This window comes from Apteryx rowi, unplaced genomic scaffold (genome assembly GCF_003343035.1).
Source record: "Apteryx rowi isolate R43461 unplaced genomic scaffold, aptRow1 scaffold_14, whole genome shotgun sequence".
NCBI classification, from domain to species: Eukaryota; Metazoa; Chordata; class Aves; order Apterygiformes; family Apterygidae; genus Apteryx; species Apteryx rowi.
The window spans coordinates 2,312,764-2,330,484 of record NW_020447641.1 but is presented as its reverse complement, the minus strand read 5'-3'; the positions used below and the strand labels follow the sequence as shown (position 1 = coordinate 2,330,484).

The following is a 17,721-nucleotide window of genomic DNA, read 5'->3' as shown; positions in this document are numbered from 1 at the left end:
CCGCGGCGCAGCGCGGCGATAGGCTGCCCGCGCCGCGGCTCGCCGAGCGCCGCAGCCCCGCCCCGCCCCGGTCATGGCGGGGAGCGAGGCGGCGGCGGGGTGTTGCGCATGCGCCATGAGGCACTGGTGGAGGACGTGGGCCGAGGCGCCAACGGCCCGCGCAGTTCAAAGCGGAGTAAGGACGGAGCCTAGGGGCGCTCGGAGGGGGCCGGCCCGGGGCGGGAGCGGCTGTTGGTGTAGCCCTAGAGGCGGCTGGTAGCCTCTGCTCTGCTCTGCTCTGCTCCGCTCCGGGGCGGGCGGCTGGCCGGCCGAGGGCTGGTGGTGGGGGAGCGCTGAGGCGGGCGCCCGGCGGCCCTAGGCCTGCCCGGGCCCACGGTGAGGGGCGTCGGGGCGCTTCCCTCCGCTGCCGGGTCCCCGCGGGGCGGCGGCCGCTGCTGCCCTCGCTGCCACTCAGCGCCCGCTTTCCCCTCCCCAGAGCAAACTTTGACCGTTTCCCATCAAAACACCTCGTCAAGCCCTGCTCACGGACCGCTTCGCCCCCGGTCTGCTCTGAGCCTGGCGGCTCGTTGGCAAGCGAGGCTAGTTTTAGGTTGTCATTCCCCCCTCGGGAGCTGTGTCCAACGACTTACAGATAAGAATGGGATTTGTGTTTGAGTATTCTGATAACCGGTGAGCTAGAGAGTGAAGGATATTGCATATATGTTCTGGCTGTTCAGGTAGTGATGTGCTGAGTATGTGTGACTTACTCTGTGCAAATTTATTAGTTGTCAAACCAGTGCTCTCCCACCCGCGATGCAGCAGTAACCCTTGTGTGGGTAGATTCCCAGCGGCTTTGTAAGTGACTGTGTTTTTTCCAGCTCCTAGAGATCCCCAGGCCTGACTTGTGAATGTTCAAGGTGTATTGTAACAACAGGAAATACAGCCTTCAGAATTAATTTGCACTTTTGGTTCAAAAAGTTTGTGTCCTTATTTCAGTATCTTTGAAAGTGTATCTTTGCAAATAGTGTTGAAGTACTTTTATAAGTGCTTTAATATTAAGTGTTATTTTAGCCATATGTATAGTGCTAAAGGAATACAGAATGTGGACTCACTCTAAAAGTGATGATGATGATGAAGAACTGCTTGCAAATGTAGAGTCATTACGGAATCAGCTGAGGAGAACTGAAAGGGATCTGCAAACCGTAGGGGAAGAACTTTCCAGGTATGAGTGTGTTTGGGAATGAGAACAGAAGACTGTCTCATGTAGTTTAAATCCATCTTGTTCATGTTAAGGATTACTGCAAGTAGCTTTTTTTGTGTTTTGCTTTTGAATACCTTAAGAAAGAAAGGAAAAGTATTAAAGAAAACTGAGGTAATGACTTTTTACCTCCCTCCTAGCACTAGTGCAAGTGAACATTCTGACCACCTTGAAGAGGCTGCAGACCTCACTCTGGAGGATCTTGTTCAACCTAATAGCAACTATCAAGGTTCTTCCAATTGTAAGAAAAATGCTGGTAAAACATCTTGCCAGGAGAGAAATTTTCAAAGAAAATCCAAAGTAAATATTGCTCTTCATTACTTATTTTTACTATATTTTGTTATATATTCTTTTATAAGTTTATGAATACTTTTTGCTTTTATGTCTTTGAGTTGATACACTTTAGCATTGAACTGTGCAGTATTGCTGCTATGTCAATGATCATTTCTTAAACATAATGTAGTGGTTCTTTGGTGTATATATTGCTTGTGTGTGTATATGTGTGTGTATATATATTTTTTTAATGTCTAGTCCTACTCAGTATCTACAACTTCCAGTAAAACTGTGGAACAAGAAAATAAGCATCTTAAGGAGAAACTGAATGCACTTCATGAACAAAATGCATCTTTGACTTCTCAGAACCACTACCTAAAAAATAAAGTTGAAACAATCAACTTTGAATTGATGCAGTCAAAAACAAGAGTATGTATCTTTAATTATTCATTTTCCAAATAAATATCACTAGTGACCGTGATTTTTGAGTTCATAATTGCAGGCAAAACGTGTTATTTTTCTGTCTTGGCTTATTCTGTTTAAGTGTTTTTTTAATAGTTAAAGTGGTGTTTGTCATTAATTTTAGGACAGAATAGTTTGGAATCTATTTTTCCATGAGCAAAACAACTGTATTAATTATAAAATCTGTCTATTCATGTTCCAAAATTTTATTTTAAAGCCAGTAAGTTGTAGAATGAGAATAAGTCATAGAATGAGAACTTGTTGTGCCAAGTGCTATATGAAAGGGGGGGAAAAAACTGTTCCTGCCCCTCACATCATAAAATGTAGTTAGATAATGAAGAGATGGAAGAACAAATTATGTGAGAAAATAGTTCAATGATATAATTGGTATTGCACATTCATGTGGCTAGGTATATTTTTCTGAGCTATGTTAATGTGAGTAATAACACAGTAGTTATACTGTGTCTAAGAAGTGAAAAATGTTTATCTTTTGAGTTAGAATAACATTGCTATTTAGAAAAAGTGAAGATGAATTGTAGATAATGAATCTTTACTATTTAGCATATACTTTTATATATACTTTTTTCCATACAGCAATTATATTCTTGTATTTGGTGTAAATGTAACAATAATAAAATGTAGCTATGCTTAACACTTTTTGTTTGAGAAGTGTTATCTTTAAGTGCAAATAAGTAGATAAACAAAATACTTGATGTTCTGGCATGGGAAGGACAAATAGAGAAACATGAACTTGTGGGAGGAAAAAGCAAGGGACAAGATCAACATATAAAGAAACCATTCTGCTAGACAGTGTGTCATATTGGAATGGTGCTAGGGAACTGGGAAGGTATTAAATGAGCAGAAAGTTGGAGGTCAATTTGTGTATATGAACAAGCATCTTCTACAGCAAAGTTAAAGGCACTGTGCCCTTCAATAAACAGATACTTCTTGTGCACTTATCTGAAGGTATATATATGCAAGTGTTAATGAAACCCCAAATATGTTTATATTTCAGATTTCTTATCTTGAATCGGCTTTAGGTACACGGTCAGCCAGCATTCCTAAATTAGAAGAACAGATTGTAAATTTGGAAGCAGAAGTTTCAGCTCAAGATAAAATTCTGAGGTAGTAAATGTACTTTTTAATCAATGTTTTATTTTGGTCTGCTTGTCGATCACAACTTTTTTTTTAAATTCTTCTCTCAAGATCACATAGTGATAGTTCCATGAGGGTCACCAGGTCTGGGTTTTGAAATTTTCACTTCAAAGCCACATTTGAGAGGAGACATTTTTCATTTGTACTGATACCTTATTTATGGAGAATGTACTTTAAGAAATGGAGGAAAATAGAAAAAGCTGTTAAAGGGACGAGTTTATAATCTACGCTAAACATGAGTGTGCCCTTATAACTAAGTCAAGTGTTTGTGCACTATGTGACTACATAACTTATGTAGTAAGCAAACATACATATTTTCAGATGTGATTTTGCAGCAGATAACAGATTCTTTCTTCTTGAGTATGTCAATCAAGACAATTGGCCAAATAAAGCCAATGTAAGCAAAATATCCAGAGATTGGAAGACACAGTTGGCTGTCAGTTTCTTAATACCTGAAGCTATGTGGTATTCAAATAATACCTCAATAAGCCTGTTTTCATAAAGCAAGTAAAATATTTGTTTTTAAATATTGTTCGGTGGGTTTGCCATGTGTATGTGCTGAGTGCTGTATGTGCTGTGTATGTGCGTAGGTATGACTATACCTATTCCCAGAAAAATAGTGATTTCTGTGTTCAGATCTTTCTTGTGACACAAAGTCTGTCATCTGAATCCTTGGCATCAATGACACTTGAGGCCTACTGATGACATTTGAATACCCCTCCAGACCAGACATGCACTCTTGGGGTGTTCTCTGGTTAGCCTGGAAACTGAGGGTCCCTAGTTCTGAGATTTGCAGCATGTTAGACTAGTTCTTCTGAAACATCATATGCAGAAGAGAAAGATAAAAATTTTTTTAAACAAAAATGTTCCTGTTTTTTAGTTATACCTTATGTTCATTTGCTAGAGATACAGAAGATAAACTAGAGCAAAGCCAGAAAATGGTAGTGGAAAGAGAGCACGTGTTACAAAGATATAAAGAGGACTATAAAAATCTGAAAATGGAGTTAGTTGAACGAAGCAAGCAAGGAAAGAGGTACTGTGATTTTAATAAACTGAATACAAAAGTCTGTACTAATGCGTGTTTATTCCCATTGGTGGATGTTTACTTTGTGGAATCAAATTATCCCTCAGATTTATGGATGTGTTATTTAAAAAAAAAAATGGGGAAAATTATCATTCTTTATAAAGGTGCCTTTAAAAATGGCACTATTTTTTAATCTTGAAGTTTGCTCATAGTTGCAAGTTGATACTGTGCACTAAAATATAGTTTATCTGCCTAGCCAATCTATCACCTGTTTTTCTCCTCAAAATAGATGTAGTACTGTTGAGAGTTGAAATGTGTCCAGAATGTATTTTACCTGGATTATTTTTCAGTTTGTCTTGCAAGCACCTACAGCATATGCTTATTTTTCTGTAGTTCAAGTATATACTTGCAGTCAACAGAACTATTCCCCAGTGTGGTATTACTAGGGGGAGAGGAGAAGCAATAAAAACACAACTTACATGAGAGAATGGTTTTGTTATGCTTAATCTTATCTACATGTGTGTTACAGTTGAAAAGGATGCTGTCATTTCCCCTCATCTTCACCTTCCTTTCCTATTGCATTCTTTTCATTGAACCTAGTAGTTGTGTGGCTACTGGGAAGGATAGATCATTTCTTTGAACTGTTGGGAGGTTACCATCCACAATCCTATCACCCTCAAAATGTAATTTTAAAGAAAGCAGAGGAATAAATTAATTGGGCAGGTAGGACTCTTTTCATTTAACTGCATTACCTTGGGCAAAAGGATAACTGAATTCATGATTTAGGAAAGCATTTCTCAAGTCTTTTGAGTGTGAAACCCTTGTCTGGTTTGTCTGTCTACCCCCTGAATTAGCTCTGGCCTTCCCATAGCTATGCAAGAGACAATAATGCTAGCCTGGCACTACTGCTGAAGAAATGTGTGTTGTTTTATGCTCACTGTTTAGGGCATGTGGTGCTAGAACTAGCTGTAGTTAGTTACTAGTTGCAGGTGTCAATATTTGGGTACCTTTGAAAAACTGAGCTTCTACCGGGTGTTAAAGGCAACATACAATGTTTTGATTAGTGTAAACAATAATTACAACTTGCTTTCAATCAGTAATTACAGCCACTTATTATTCACTCTGTGCTTCTGACTGGCACTATATTTTTCATTATCTTGAAGTCCCTTTATCCCCTTCTTTCTGAATGCTTTTGCCATCTCCAAATGGGTAATGGTCCTCAGACTGAGAAACACTGATCTAGGGGTAGGCTGTACTTAGGTGAGGCCCTTGCCCTGTCCCCAAAGTTCCCTCAGTGAAAGAGAAGAAATTCTTAGTGAGCAGCAGTAATTGTTGTGTTTGTGTTGGATGTCCTGAACGGGTTGCATCCTTAAGCTGTCCCAAGGCTACTGCTCCAACTTCTTCCCAAGTGAGTAATGATGGAGGAAGGTAAGAGGGAGGTAGAAAGAGGAATAAAGAGAAATAACAGGCGGTCTGGATATCTTCTTTGAACGGTTGCTCACCCTCATATCACCCCAGTGTCTGTTTCCTTTACCATTATTGATGCCGTCTCTTCAGTATCCCCAAATAATTTATCCTGTGATCAGTTCCTGTCAGTCCCAGCATAACTCCAGTCACACAGAGCTCCCTTCAGCATCAAAACCACTTCTAGTCCCCCTTAAGCCCTTTGAATTTCAAGGGGTACTCTTGTCTTCTGGTACTTTATCATACACACTATCTCAATCCCTGGAAGTGCCTTTTAGTGGTAGGGACAAGGGGGCTGCATGATGACTTGAATCACAAACTTTTTGAGAAGCATCAGAAGTTTTTTCTACATTCTTATTATTTGGATTTAGTTTATGTTAATATGCAAAAATGAAATTTAAAAAAAGAATGTGCCTCATATGAAACAGGTTTTTTAACCTAAGAATTGAAAAGTTGAAAGGAGAAAGAAAGTTACCAAAGGCTGTTAATTTTGTTGTTGTGTTTTCTGGGTTTGGGTAACTGGAAGAGATAGTTATATAATTACTGAAACTATGATTTTTAAAGTTGTTATACTTATTTTCAGAGCAGAACAGCAAAGAAATGAAGCTTTGCTGAATGCTGAGGAGCTGACAAAAGCTTTCAAAAAGTATAAAGAGAAAATAACTGAAAAATTGGAAAAGGTATGTGTTTCTTTTTTTTCCCCTCAGTTATTTTTGACGTGCCTTGTTTCTTCCAATGTGCTGGGCAGTAAACAGTAATGGGTTCATTAGTGGACTTGCTTGTTGGCAAGTCTTAAGAGAGGTGGGGCAGGGTAAACAACTACTTTTTCTGCTAACTTCAGCTATCCGGTGTTAAACTGTCTTTGCACAGTCTAGCCGGTCTGCATCCCTGAGGTAGCCTATCGCTGCTGCTGTTTCTTTTCTGTCTCTTGCTTGTCAGTCAGGAGTTCTAAGTTTAAAGGTGTGTGATCGCTTTTAAAGAACCTTTTTGGCTCCACATAAGCTGTCCACTGAAACGTACACTAGAGAAGAGCTAAGATGAAAATGAAGTCATCTCCCAAAGTTCCAGGGGTCAAAGCTGTTAATGTTACCTGCTTAGCAGGTAACATTAAATTGTACAGGCTTGAGATAGTTACCTCTTAAGGAGAATTTTGATTTGATTAGACTTCTTTCTTTGTGGGAGGACATTACCTAAATATACTGTCCTAAAAATACTAAACCAAAATAATATTACTTTTCCCCAAATGTCAGAAGAAAAGAAAAACAACTTTTTTTTTTTTGCTCTCCTAGTCCTCAAACTAGTGAGCAATAGAATTATGTACTGCTTACAAGAAAAAAAGCAGCAACATACTGTTTATAGTATTTTTTTAAAAAGCCTGTTGGCTGTGGAATTTTAGATTACTAGTAATGAAAAGTTGCTTTTTAAGGTTCAAGCTGAAGAAGAAGTCTTGGAAAAATATTTAATTAATTGTGAAAAAGAAAAAGAGAAGTTGAATGAAAAGTGTGTCAGCTACAGAAAGGATTTAGAAATCCTAGAAGAGCAACTAAGGTAAGGCAAAGATTTTAAAAATTTCTGTACAGTTATATGGGAAGAAATTACATGTTACAATTGTCTCTGGGAAACTACTTTCCAATTCATGTAGTTTAAACCGAATCAGGACCAGCACCAGTGAATATTTGAGATCAATTTTCCCCTCCCCACCCCTTTTCTGGGAGTGGAGATTCCCCTGCTTGTGCATAGCTCCTATGGGAGATGTGGGTGCTCTGGCTTTATATCTCTTCTGCTCCCTACAGTCTGCCAGTGTACATGCCAGTGAGAAAGCACCCTACAAGTTTGCTTACGCGCACCCACAGGTGTGGGTCCCTGCTTGTTGCACCCCATCCTGCTAGCTGGAGTGCAGGCTGCTCTCAGTATCCAGTGGGGAGGCTGCATTCAGGTCTGAACAGAGGTTGGGATGCAGGCAGGGCAACTTCTGGCAGTGTCAAAGCAGGTTTTGGCTGTTGCTCTGTTCCCACTCCAAGGTCTTTCCCCACTGTCAAAAATTGTCCTGCTTTCTATATATTTCTTTTCAAGTTGACTCCTCCTTTGTTTCGGAATTTTGTAATTCCCTCATTATTGTTAAATCCAGCTGATGGTTGTCTTCCTCTAGTATTATCAGTTTGGGGCAAACACCCTCTCAGACAGTTTTGGGTGTCCCATTCACACACAGCGTCCACACTCACATTCTTGTCTTAACAGTAGTTGCTCTCTAGGCCATATTGCCAAAGGTGGGCGGTGTGGGCATCCCCACACTAACTTGAGCCTGTTTAACAGCTGTCTGCTGCTGACAGTGACCTCTCTTCTAGACTGCCCTCTTCTCTCTGCTAATTTGCACCGGGTTTGGCTCTCATCAGGCCTTTTGCTGAGCCAATTCAACTTGCCAGGCAAGCAGATACATTAAAAAGTTAATAATTTCTGATGGGTTAAAAATATAATTGGCTTGCTGTACGGTCAGATACAGCAGGGAGGGGAGAAATAGGATCCCTCCCCTTCTTGTTAGTAACAGAATACTAGATTAGCTCAGTCTTAATACATTATCTTCATCTATTATTATTGGAAGTTATACAGTTATTTTATCCTCTTCTTGAATTCCCTTTTCTTCAGCACAGTTAAAGCCACCTTGATGTATCTCCTACCACTGACTCTCCTGATAGTGCTTAAAACTGCAATAACTTGCTAAGGGTGAGAAAGAGTTCATTCTCTGCTGTTTGCCCATAGCAGTTTGAATCTTGGTCCTTAGGAAGAGTGAAAATTTAGTAAAGCCGTAAAAACTCCTCTGTCCTTTGTATGGAGTTAATCCTAGATTTTGAGAGGAAGGAAACTAGTGAAGAAGCAGTATGTTATGGGGCATTCTTCTCCTAGTACTTTTAAGAATGAGAATCCTAGTCTACTTCTCTATGTTTAGCTATGCCTTTTGAATATTTATGTACTCTTTTAGGCAATCAAGGGAAGAGAATCATAGCACAAAAGAAGGAATTAAGAATCTAGAGTCAAAGAATGCTGAAACAGTATCACTGCTGACTCAGTCTAACCAGAAGATCCTCAAGCTTGAGAGAGAACTTAGTGACAAAGAAATAGTACTTAAAGAGAAAAATGCTTTAATAAGTGAAAATGCAGAGCTGAAAGCACTTACAGCACAGCAACATGACCACCTGAAATTATGTCATCAAGAAATTGAGGATTCAAGGAAAGAGCTCAGCACACTGGAAACCATTATTTCCCAGTTGTCTCTAAGTACATCTGAAGAGGTACGGTAGCTTATATATCATTATAAATTGTATTGTGCATCTTGAACGATTCTAATTGGTGTTGCGTGGAAATTCTGTGAAGTTTTGGAGGGATAACCTGAGTACAGTTGCTTTTGTTTTCAAGATGCATGGATGAAGTGTTTTGCTACTTTGTTGTCCTATTCAAGAATGAGGAATAGGTGCTTTGGAGTTGATTAATGAGCATGCATTTAAAATGGCGCTTTCTGTTCTTCTGTCCTATGTATCGATTCTTCAGATGAAAGTATATTCTCCAAAACGTGATATCCTACTATATGATACTGAGGCTCCTCAGTTGAACAGTATGACAGTGTCACACAGCCACAATTGATGTGTCAACCTCAACAGCAGTAATGGAAGAATTAGAACTAGAGAGATGTTTGTAGGAAATATTTTTGTTTGGAAAGAGAAGGCGTGCTTTCCCTGACTGCAAATTAACTTTTGTTTTAACATAATGAAGCCTGGCATATCAGCCTGAGGCTTGCACTGGTGAACTTCATAACTAAACTGATTGTGGTTGGGAAAGTCAGGTAAAGAAACACAAAGTTGTGACTGGAATTTTTGGAGGAACTCTTTGGGAAGTCAAAGTAGACAGCAGGGCTAGGGAGAAACATTCAAGGTCAGGAGCACAGAGCACATCTGATTTCTATTATTTTTAAGTATAAATGTGAGTAGTTGTATTGAAAACAAAATGAAACGTATTCTTTCTTATGGTTTTGGAATTGTCAAAGTGGCTTCTGCTACAGACAGTATGGTAATTTTGTATGAAATGCGATGTTTTGGTCTGTTGTAACTATAGAGGTTTATTTGGAGGGTCCTTAAAGAATTGTTTTTTGGCCCTTTTTGGAACATAAATTATATTTATTATTTTTGGAAAAATAGGAATTATTTCAGTAATTTAATGGAATATTCAGAAGCTCTGTAACATGAGGGGGAAAATGATATTAAATGCAGTCATTGAAATCTGAAAGGAAGTATGATGTGAAAAGTTCAAAAAGTGGAATTTCTTATAATATCTCTATTTAATCTTTAATGGCAAAAATGTTTGTGCTTCAGTGCCTGTATGTAGATATATAAAGGAGAGGCCTCAGTCTTAGGGGGACTTGATGCCTATAATTCCCACTCACTTATTTAGAAGAATTTTAAAGGTCAGGTTACCCAAACTTTTAACATCCTGGCATGTTTGTCTTAAAAATGATCTGCTAGTAGAATACTTGAATTAATCATGCTGTGAAGCAACAAAAAGTCAATTTTGCATTGATTTTGGTTTTCCCTTAACTTTTAGTTTAAATGGCACCACTTGAAACATCAGCTGCCCAGTTCCTCCACAAAAGAAGCTCTCTCAGACTCTTGTTGTGAATCAAATAAATCTTTGGTTGCAGACCTGAGGTATAACTTTCTGGTTACTGAATTATGGCAAGAATAGGCAGATAATTAGGAGATTTTAGAACTAGCACATACAGAGAATATTAAATACTTACCTTCTTTTTTGTGATAGACTGAAATTGGCAGTGAAAGAAGCAGAAATTCAAAAGCTTCACACAAACTTAACTGCATGTAAGATAGCAGAGTATCTTTCTAATGATAACGAAGGACAAGAAAGTAGCAGATTATGTGTCATGGAAACAGAGCCTGTCAAATTGACTGGAAATCAAGCAGGTAAACTTACTGAACTGGCTGTACAATTCCTTCTGATTAAACCACAGAATAGGAGTTCAAATTTTTGTGGGGTTAGAATTGCTTTTCTAGTAATTGCTTCTGGAAATTGTGGTGTTCTCCAGGCACAATATTATTATTATATTTTGTGTGTGTGTGTGAGTTAAGAGTTACTTGTGCAGCTTGTTACTTGTTTTAGCTACCAACTGTGTTGAAATGGAAATATGTCTTTTTTCCTTATGCTGTTTATGCCAAGGTCTGCATATTTTCTTTGATTCTTTTGTCTGTATCCTGCTGTCACTGAATTTCTTTTGCTTCTGCAATTACTGTTAGGACTGTATGACAAAATGACTTCAGGGCATTGCCTTCAATTTTTTGATGTTTGTGTTTTTTTCTTGAGTCACAGTATGTAGTTACATTAGAGGAAAAAATTAAAAAGTCTTGTGTCTGAATACTATATTTATTAGTTCAGCGTGCTGCAGTTAAATTTTATTTCTCTTTTGATGGGATGTATGATTGTTAACTTGATTGCTGGTTTGTATGCTCTTCTGTAAATAAATCTTAGGTTTATATTTTTCTAATTTTGAGAGAGGAGAAAATGTCAACAGTTGGAACTCATCAGCAAACAATTTGAAAAGGAGAGGCAAAGATTCAAGAAAGAGATAGAAGAGTTATGCACTGAACTGACCAAAGTGAATCATGAGAACTCTTCTTTGAAGACCAGCATGGCTCAGAGAGCCAGTCAGTTTCAAATCATACAAGAAGAACTATTGGAGAAGGCTTCAAAAACTAGTAAATTAGAGCGAGAAGTAAGTTGTTAGTGGCACTGGAAAAATGTGTCACTTTTTGTTTTGTTCAGTAATCAAAGATAAGACAATTTTTATGGAAAACTGTAATTGCCATATTAATTTTTAAGTCCAGCTTATTTAAGAAAAATTGGAAATAACAAGCTCTTGAGCAAGCAAGAAAATTTAAAGGTAGCAGTCTTAATTTTTCTGTTGTCAGAAATCTCTGGTTTAAAGCTGAAGTAGTTAGTGGGCTTTATTACTGCAATTTAGATTGTTATGTGGGAAGTATGCATGGTCTTGTGGCTTTAATATGCTTGAATTACGTATATACTTATCTCAAGGAATAGATTTTGAAAGAACAGTTTTAAGTATTTTTCCTCATTAAATGTTAATATAGTTGCCAGAAATCAACATTGTTCCTGTGGAATTGCAAAAGAAACTAAGCTTTAACTAGCTGTTCTCTGGTTAAATAAGTTGAAATGCTAATATTTACATTCTGGTGCTAATGTGTTTTTAGAATTTCAGCATACTTTGACTTGCAATATTTCCTCATAGTAGCCATGAAATGCTATAAATCCTTAATAGCTAATTCGCTTTTATGACATTGATAGTTATTATGAGTTGTGTGTTTGAGGTAAATTGTCCTGAATTCTTCTCTGTAAGTAATAATGATTAATAAATGATACAAAAATAAATAAAGCATTAAAAATACTAATAAATTATAGTAGCTAAAACAGAATTGATTATAAAAATATATATACAAATAACAGATATTTGAATAAACCTGAAACAATTGTCTTCGCACTGTTTTATGCCATATTTGTTTTTAGGTAGCAAAGAAATCTTCTCAACTTTCTGCACTTGAGAAACAGTTGGAAGAAAAGACTGTTGCTTATTCTTCGGCTGCAGCAAGAAATACTGAGTTGGAAAAGGAACTCATGGTAAAATAGTGAGAAGCTACATCTCTGTAAAATTAAATAAATGGAGATTAAAGTTTAAGTTAAAATGGTATTATTACAATACTCAAAATGGATAGACTTTTGGATGTGCTAGACAGTCCATCCAATTTTTAGGCACTACAGTTTTAAAAGCCTGAGTAATCTCACTTCAAATATCTTTTTTTTTAAACTTTGAACACAAATACTAAGTTGTTAATGGATATATTACTTGTAAAATGAAAACCTGGTCCTATCAAAATCATTAGTGGTGTTGCCATTTGTTTCAGTGAGACCAGGATTTTATTCACACTATTACAATTTTGAGATTTTCTTTCCTTTCAGCTCACTGTCTAAATTTTCTTGTATTTAATACCAATTTAGTAAAACTACCTTATTTTTCCATTAGAGCAAAGTTACTCCTAAAGTAACATATACATGATTGATTTGGGATATAGGACAAATAGAAAAGAGCATGGGAAAAGTTATAATGTACTGTGCTGGCAATGTTTTCTTTCTTTCTCTGAAATTCTCAAGCAGTCTTCTGTGTGAAATTATTAGGGTAAGAGATAGCAGAGATGGATTCCAAATGTTAAATGTGACATTGGGCAAATCACTTTTTTTTTTCCTGTTGCTGTTTTTAAGTTGCATATTTTTAAGAAATACATATTGACCCTTGCAAAAAAAGTCTTGTACGTGGGAAGCAGTGAGGAAGATAGGTTAACATTTGGATCGCTTGAAATTCAGGTCCTGGTATTGTTAAATAAACTCTTAACGGGGTAGGATCTAGGGTTGCTAGAAAAGGCAACAATATCTGTGGTCCCTTTCAAATGGAAACTTGTATTTTAAAAATTCAATACATCTATGTGAACTTAGAAATTCTTTTTGTCTTTTTATCTGTCAGAAGTTCCTTCCTCCAGTTGCTGTAATCTGTGCCAGTAGTCCACCTTGGCAGGCATCCTGTCTGTGTGTAGTGGCTGCATTTAGGGGCATTCTATACGTATATTGTAGGCTTGATATTCTTTGAGATGAAACATGCTGTCTATAACTTTAGTATTCTCTGTGTTGTTCCTTTATGAAGTCTAGGAACTTGATTACAAAGTAATACACTATTTGGTATCAGAGTTAAATACTTTTATCAAGGTTTTTCTGTTGCCGTTTCCCAGGAAAAGAACAGCCACATTCATAAGTTGGAAAGAACCATCAGTGAAGAACATGAGCAAATAGCTTCAGCTTTTGAAAAAGCAAAGTTGATTCACCTTGAGCAGCACAAAGAGATGGAGAAACAGATTGAACTAGTAAGACCTTTTGTGCTAATATGTATGAGTGATATACTTGGTAACTTTTCTCCTATGTTGAATAATTTCTTTGTTTGTTCAGCAATTCTGAGGCAGACACCCAATCAACACTCTGTGCATTTCCTGATTTTAGTTTATTTTCTGTCTGACACTCAACAATGTCACAACACCTCTCTGAGATATGGATATCCTCTTTCCTGTTCAAAACAGGTAGTCAGATATCCTTCCATAGCAACGTCTTTCCTTAATCCCCTGAAATCCTTGGAAGTCATTCCCCATAAGTCCATCATCTGCACACTAAGGGGAAACTGAAGAGAAATACAGGCCTAGGAAGATTACTGTTGCTCTTAAGTCCAAAGAAAAACATCTAGAACAGAGAAAACGATAGCTTCTGTCACTATTCATTTGTTTGCTGAACCTTTGCCAGGCTGAGTCTTAGGAATATCTGTGTTCAGCAAGAACCCTTAGTAGGATTTTTCAGTCTTTATGTAAGAATTCAGTCATTTCGTGTGATATATGTATAACGTGATATGATGTATAACGTTGGCTAGCTGTTAAAGCAGCTTGTCACATTTTACTAAAAGAAGAGGTATGTGTCTTTCTTTTTTCAGCTGATGACAATATAAACAGTAATTACACTCTGCCTGCCCTGATTCTTTTGCTTCTCCTGTTGCTTTTAAATATTAAGGATTTGGAGTTTCTTGATATTTATAATATTGTGCTATATTACTGATAGCATGAACCTGTTCAATTTTCATTTTCAAGGTGGTGGGTGAATGGAATTGAATGACATAATTAGATGTATAGTTCTCTGAAAAAGCTTATCAAAATAATAAATGAATAATTGTTTATGGACAGCTTCAGACACAGCTGGATAAGAAACACCAACAATTCATTGAACAAGAAAAAACATTGTCTGTTTTACAACAAGATGTTATATGTAAACAGCATCACATTGAATCATTGGATGGGCTGCTGATAGAAAGCAGGGAGGTAAGGCTGGCTCTTGATTTCCTCAAAATGCAAATCAAACAAGTGACATTTAGGGATGAAAAGCATATCCAAGGACATGTGAAAAATGGGAGAAGATGAAAGATACTTATGTCTTTTGCTGCTGCTTAATTCTTTTTTGAGTCATTGATGGAATCTATTTTAGTCCCCAAACTACTCTAAGCTGTACAAACTTTAATGACCCTCCATTGTTTGCTCTCTCAGCATTCTGGTTATGCCTCTGGTTTGTACCTTGGGCTTCTTGCTGCAATCAAAGGAAAGAGGTCTAAATAAAGAGCTATTGCATCTATTCTGCACAAGGTGGAGAACTAAGATGACTGTACTATGGCAATCTGCACTCCTTTTAGAATTCCTATTCACAACTGAATATAAAGGGACACTTATTAGGAGCCAAATTCAGTTAGAAGTGTGATGTACACAAGTACAATATAAAAGCAATTGTGTTTTAAATACACTGATTTTTTTTCCTGATTCCTAGTATGAGTTTTTAGCACATTAACTTTTATTACTGCAACTATATTAATGTTTTGTTCCCTTGAAAAAATATGTGTACAAACAGGAAATGGAGAAACAAAATTTCAAGAAAGATGAAGGATTGAAGATATTGCAAAGTCAGTTAACTGAAGAAACAATCAAAGTTAGTAAATTCTTGTAATTTTCAATTAATAGTCTTTAAACTGCAATAATGATGCAGTTCATTCCTTTTATCCTTTATGGACAAGCTATGTTAAAGGCTACTTCATAGAAATTTGTCTCATGTAAATATTTTGGAAATCATTGACCTGAAGCCTTCCAATTATCCTTTTTTTTTTTTTTTTTTTTTTTTTTTTCAGAAGAAACTGTTTTACATTTCTGTTTTTTATCCTTTAATAAAAGTATAAATTTTTCTTTTTAAAAATTGTTCACATTAATAAAGTTTTAACTTCAGATAGAAAGGTTTCTCAGAAGAAACATGGTAGTATGGTATGGTTTAGTAAATTGGTAGCATTGAAAGCATTAGCCCATCCACCAAAGCTTATCAGCACAATTGATGTTGAAATGAGTTGATGAGAAATGTTGTCTTAGCACTGAAACCAAACAGTGGGAAAAGTTTAATCACTGTGGCTTAAGATCTCTGGAGATTTGTTCTTTATAATTTTTATATCTCTCCAAGATTACAAAGTATTTGTTTGAGATTACTCAAATACAAATTAACAGTAAAAAAGCAGATAGTTTAGTATTGGCATTGCTACCATAAGAAATTACGTTTCATGTTTTATATTAAAGCTGTTGCTTTCCTTTCTGGTGAAACTCAGGCACTGTCTCTCACAGCAGAAAACAAAAATATATGCTCTTGAGTAGCCTTTTGAGAGGTGATGTATTAAGATCTGAATCTCATTCTTGAAAAAGACTTGTCACAATTCACATATGACCACTCCAAACTTACAAATAAAATTCTGTATGTAAAACTTATACACCATGCTTTATTACAGATTAAGTGACTTGGTATTGTGCATATGTTTGTTTTTAAATTCTAGCTAGTGACGCATACTGGAATATCTTGTCAGTATGGTAGCCTTACATGATTTAAACACAGTCTAAAATATTGTAATTTAATTTCATAAATAATTTTCATTTCTAAATGTTATTTCAATTCTTTGAAACTTATCATAATATTCCATGCCTGTTTTAACACTACTTAGATTAAAATGTAGCTTGTCAGACATTTTACACAAAGGTGAGTTTTAACATTTTTTTAGACTTCCAACTCGTTAATCAGAAATTCGCTAATTTTAAGTGGTCCGTTACATGTAACTAGGTGAGGCAACTTCAGTCAGCGCTGGACATATGTAAGGAAGAATTTGCACTGTATTTGAGTCAGTCAGAAGAAAATAAGGAGATATTTGAAAATCAGCTTAAAAAGAAATCTGAAGAGGTAACAGTTTATTTTAACAACTTTTCTGTATTACAGAGAAAACTGCTATTATGAATGATGTAATCTAAAAGTTTGTCTTTGAAAGAAGAGATGAAACATTTGCAGCAGGAGTTGTGAAAAGGAAGGAAGCTGAGAAAAGACTATGTTTTGTGAAGCTAAAAGAGTGAAAAGTGTGACTAGAGAACGTTGAATAAGCTTAAGGTGAAGAAATACCAGGAGGAAAAAGATGCTGAAAGAAGTAAAACAATCAGGATTAAGTGAAGGAAAGCACTGTCTTGAAAAAAATTGAGATGGAGATAGCTATTACTGTATAAACTTATGTGCATATGATATGTTTGTGTTGTGAGCATCCTACTGGGGAAGAAATCCTGGACACAAGAAAACTTTCCAAATTCCAACCATTGAATTTTATCACACTTTCCATTACTATATGAAAGCAAGAAAGACTGAAGTTAGTGTGATGGGTTTTCTTTTTGTTTTAAGTAGTGTGGATGACTAATTATAAAGGGAAACAGGAGACCATTCATGTGTAAGTCAGTTCTGCATTACCTACTGAGAGACACGCATTAATCAAACCTAGGTTACTGGACTTTATACAGAATTAACTGGATAGAAATCTATGGTCTGTGTTATGCATAAACCTGTGATACCCACTGTTTCTTTCTAAGCCCTAAAATCCATTGTTCTTCATCATGCTGCATATGGAGAGACTGGATGCTCTGTGAAACTCAAGGGTAGCAACTGAGGTTTTGCAATCATGACCAGTATTTTCATAAGTAACTAACAGAGTTACTACTTCTATCCTGGAGCAAGCAGTTAATGTTTTGTTTTTTTCTTTTTTCCCCCCAAGAACATGATTTTTCAGAAAACGCTCAGCATCCATCATTGATAAAACAGACTACTCAACGTGTGATAAGTCAGGCACTCAGAATCCCTGGTGGTTTTACCAATGACAGAGACAGGAAGAAAGAAAGGGGAGGACTGGGGACAGCGTCTTGAGGGGAGAAAAGGGACTCTGAGAAATAAAGTAGGAAGAGTAACAGAAAGGAAGGTCTTTCACCTCTGAGTTTTGTGCAGAAATAATAATTTATAAATGAAAAATCTTGATTACATTTGTTTTTAAAATATGACCAGTTTAGATCTGATGAGAAAGCAAGAATTAAATGACTTCTTTCCGTACTTAAAAAAACATAGCTGA

The 17,721-nt window shown here is 36.7% G+C and overlaps 1 protein-coding gene across 24 annotated transcripts in view; it reads left to right on the top strand.

Annotated features, from left to right (window-relative positions):
* Window positions 1–51: 51 nt before the first annotated feature.
* Window positions 52–17,721, top strand: part of CCDC18 (coiled-coil domain containing 18) — a 34,695-nt gene continuing 17,025 nt past the window's right edge. For 20 of the 24 annotated variants that reach the window (XR_003252141.1, XR_003252140.1, XR_003252143.1 and 17 more), the window contains exons 1-17: window positions 52–175; window positions 1,051–1,201; window positions 1,378–1,537; window positions 1,769–1,939; window positions 2,988–3,097; window positions 4,032–4,160; window positions 6,199–6,295; window positions 7,042–7,163; window positions 8,593–8,902; window positions 10,206–10,309; window positions 10,419–10,579; window positions 11,165–11,385; window positions 12,195–12,305; window positions 13,466–13,597; window positions 14,456–14,590; window positions 15,168–15,245; window positions 16,407–16,523. Coding sequence is in view for 16 of the 24 variants with exons in the window: in XM_026057516.1 (XP_025913301.1) it covers window positions 109–175; window positions 1,051–1,201; window positions 1,378–1,537; window positions 1,769–1,939; window positions 2,988–3,097; window positions 4,032–4,160; window positions 6,199–6,295; window positions 7,042–7,163; window positions 8,593–8,902; window positions 10,206–10,309; window positions 10,419–10,579; window positions 11,165–11,385; window positions 12,195–12,305; window positions 13,466–13,597; window positions 14,456–14,590; window positions 15,168–15,245; window positions 16,407–16,523 (2,376 nt within the window). In the remaining 8 variants the exon portion in view is untranslated. Of the gene's footprint in view, window positions 176–857; window positions 1,202–1,377; window positions 1,940–2,987; window positions 3,098–4,031; window positions 4,161–6,198; window positions 6,296–7,041; window positions 7,164–8,592; window positions 8,903–10,205; window positions 10,310–10,418; window positions 10,580–11,164; window positions 11,386–12,194; window positions 12,306–13,465; window positions 13,598–14,455; window positions 14,591–15,167; window positions 15,246–16,406; window positions 16,524–17,721 lie in introns of all 24 variants that reach the window. The other 4 variants (XM_026057510.1, XM_026057511.1, XM_026057509.1 and 1 more) reach the window with 4 other exon arrangements.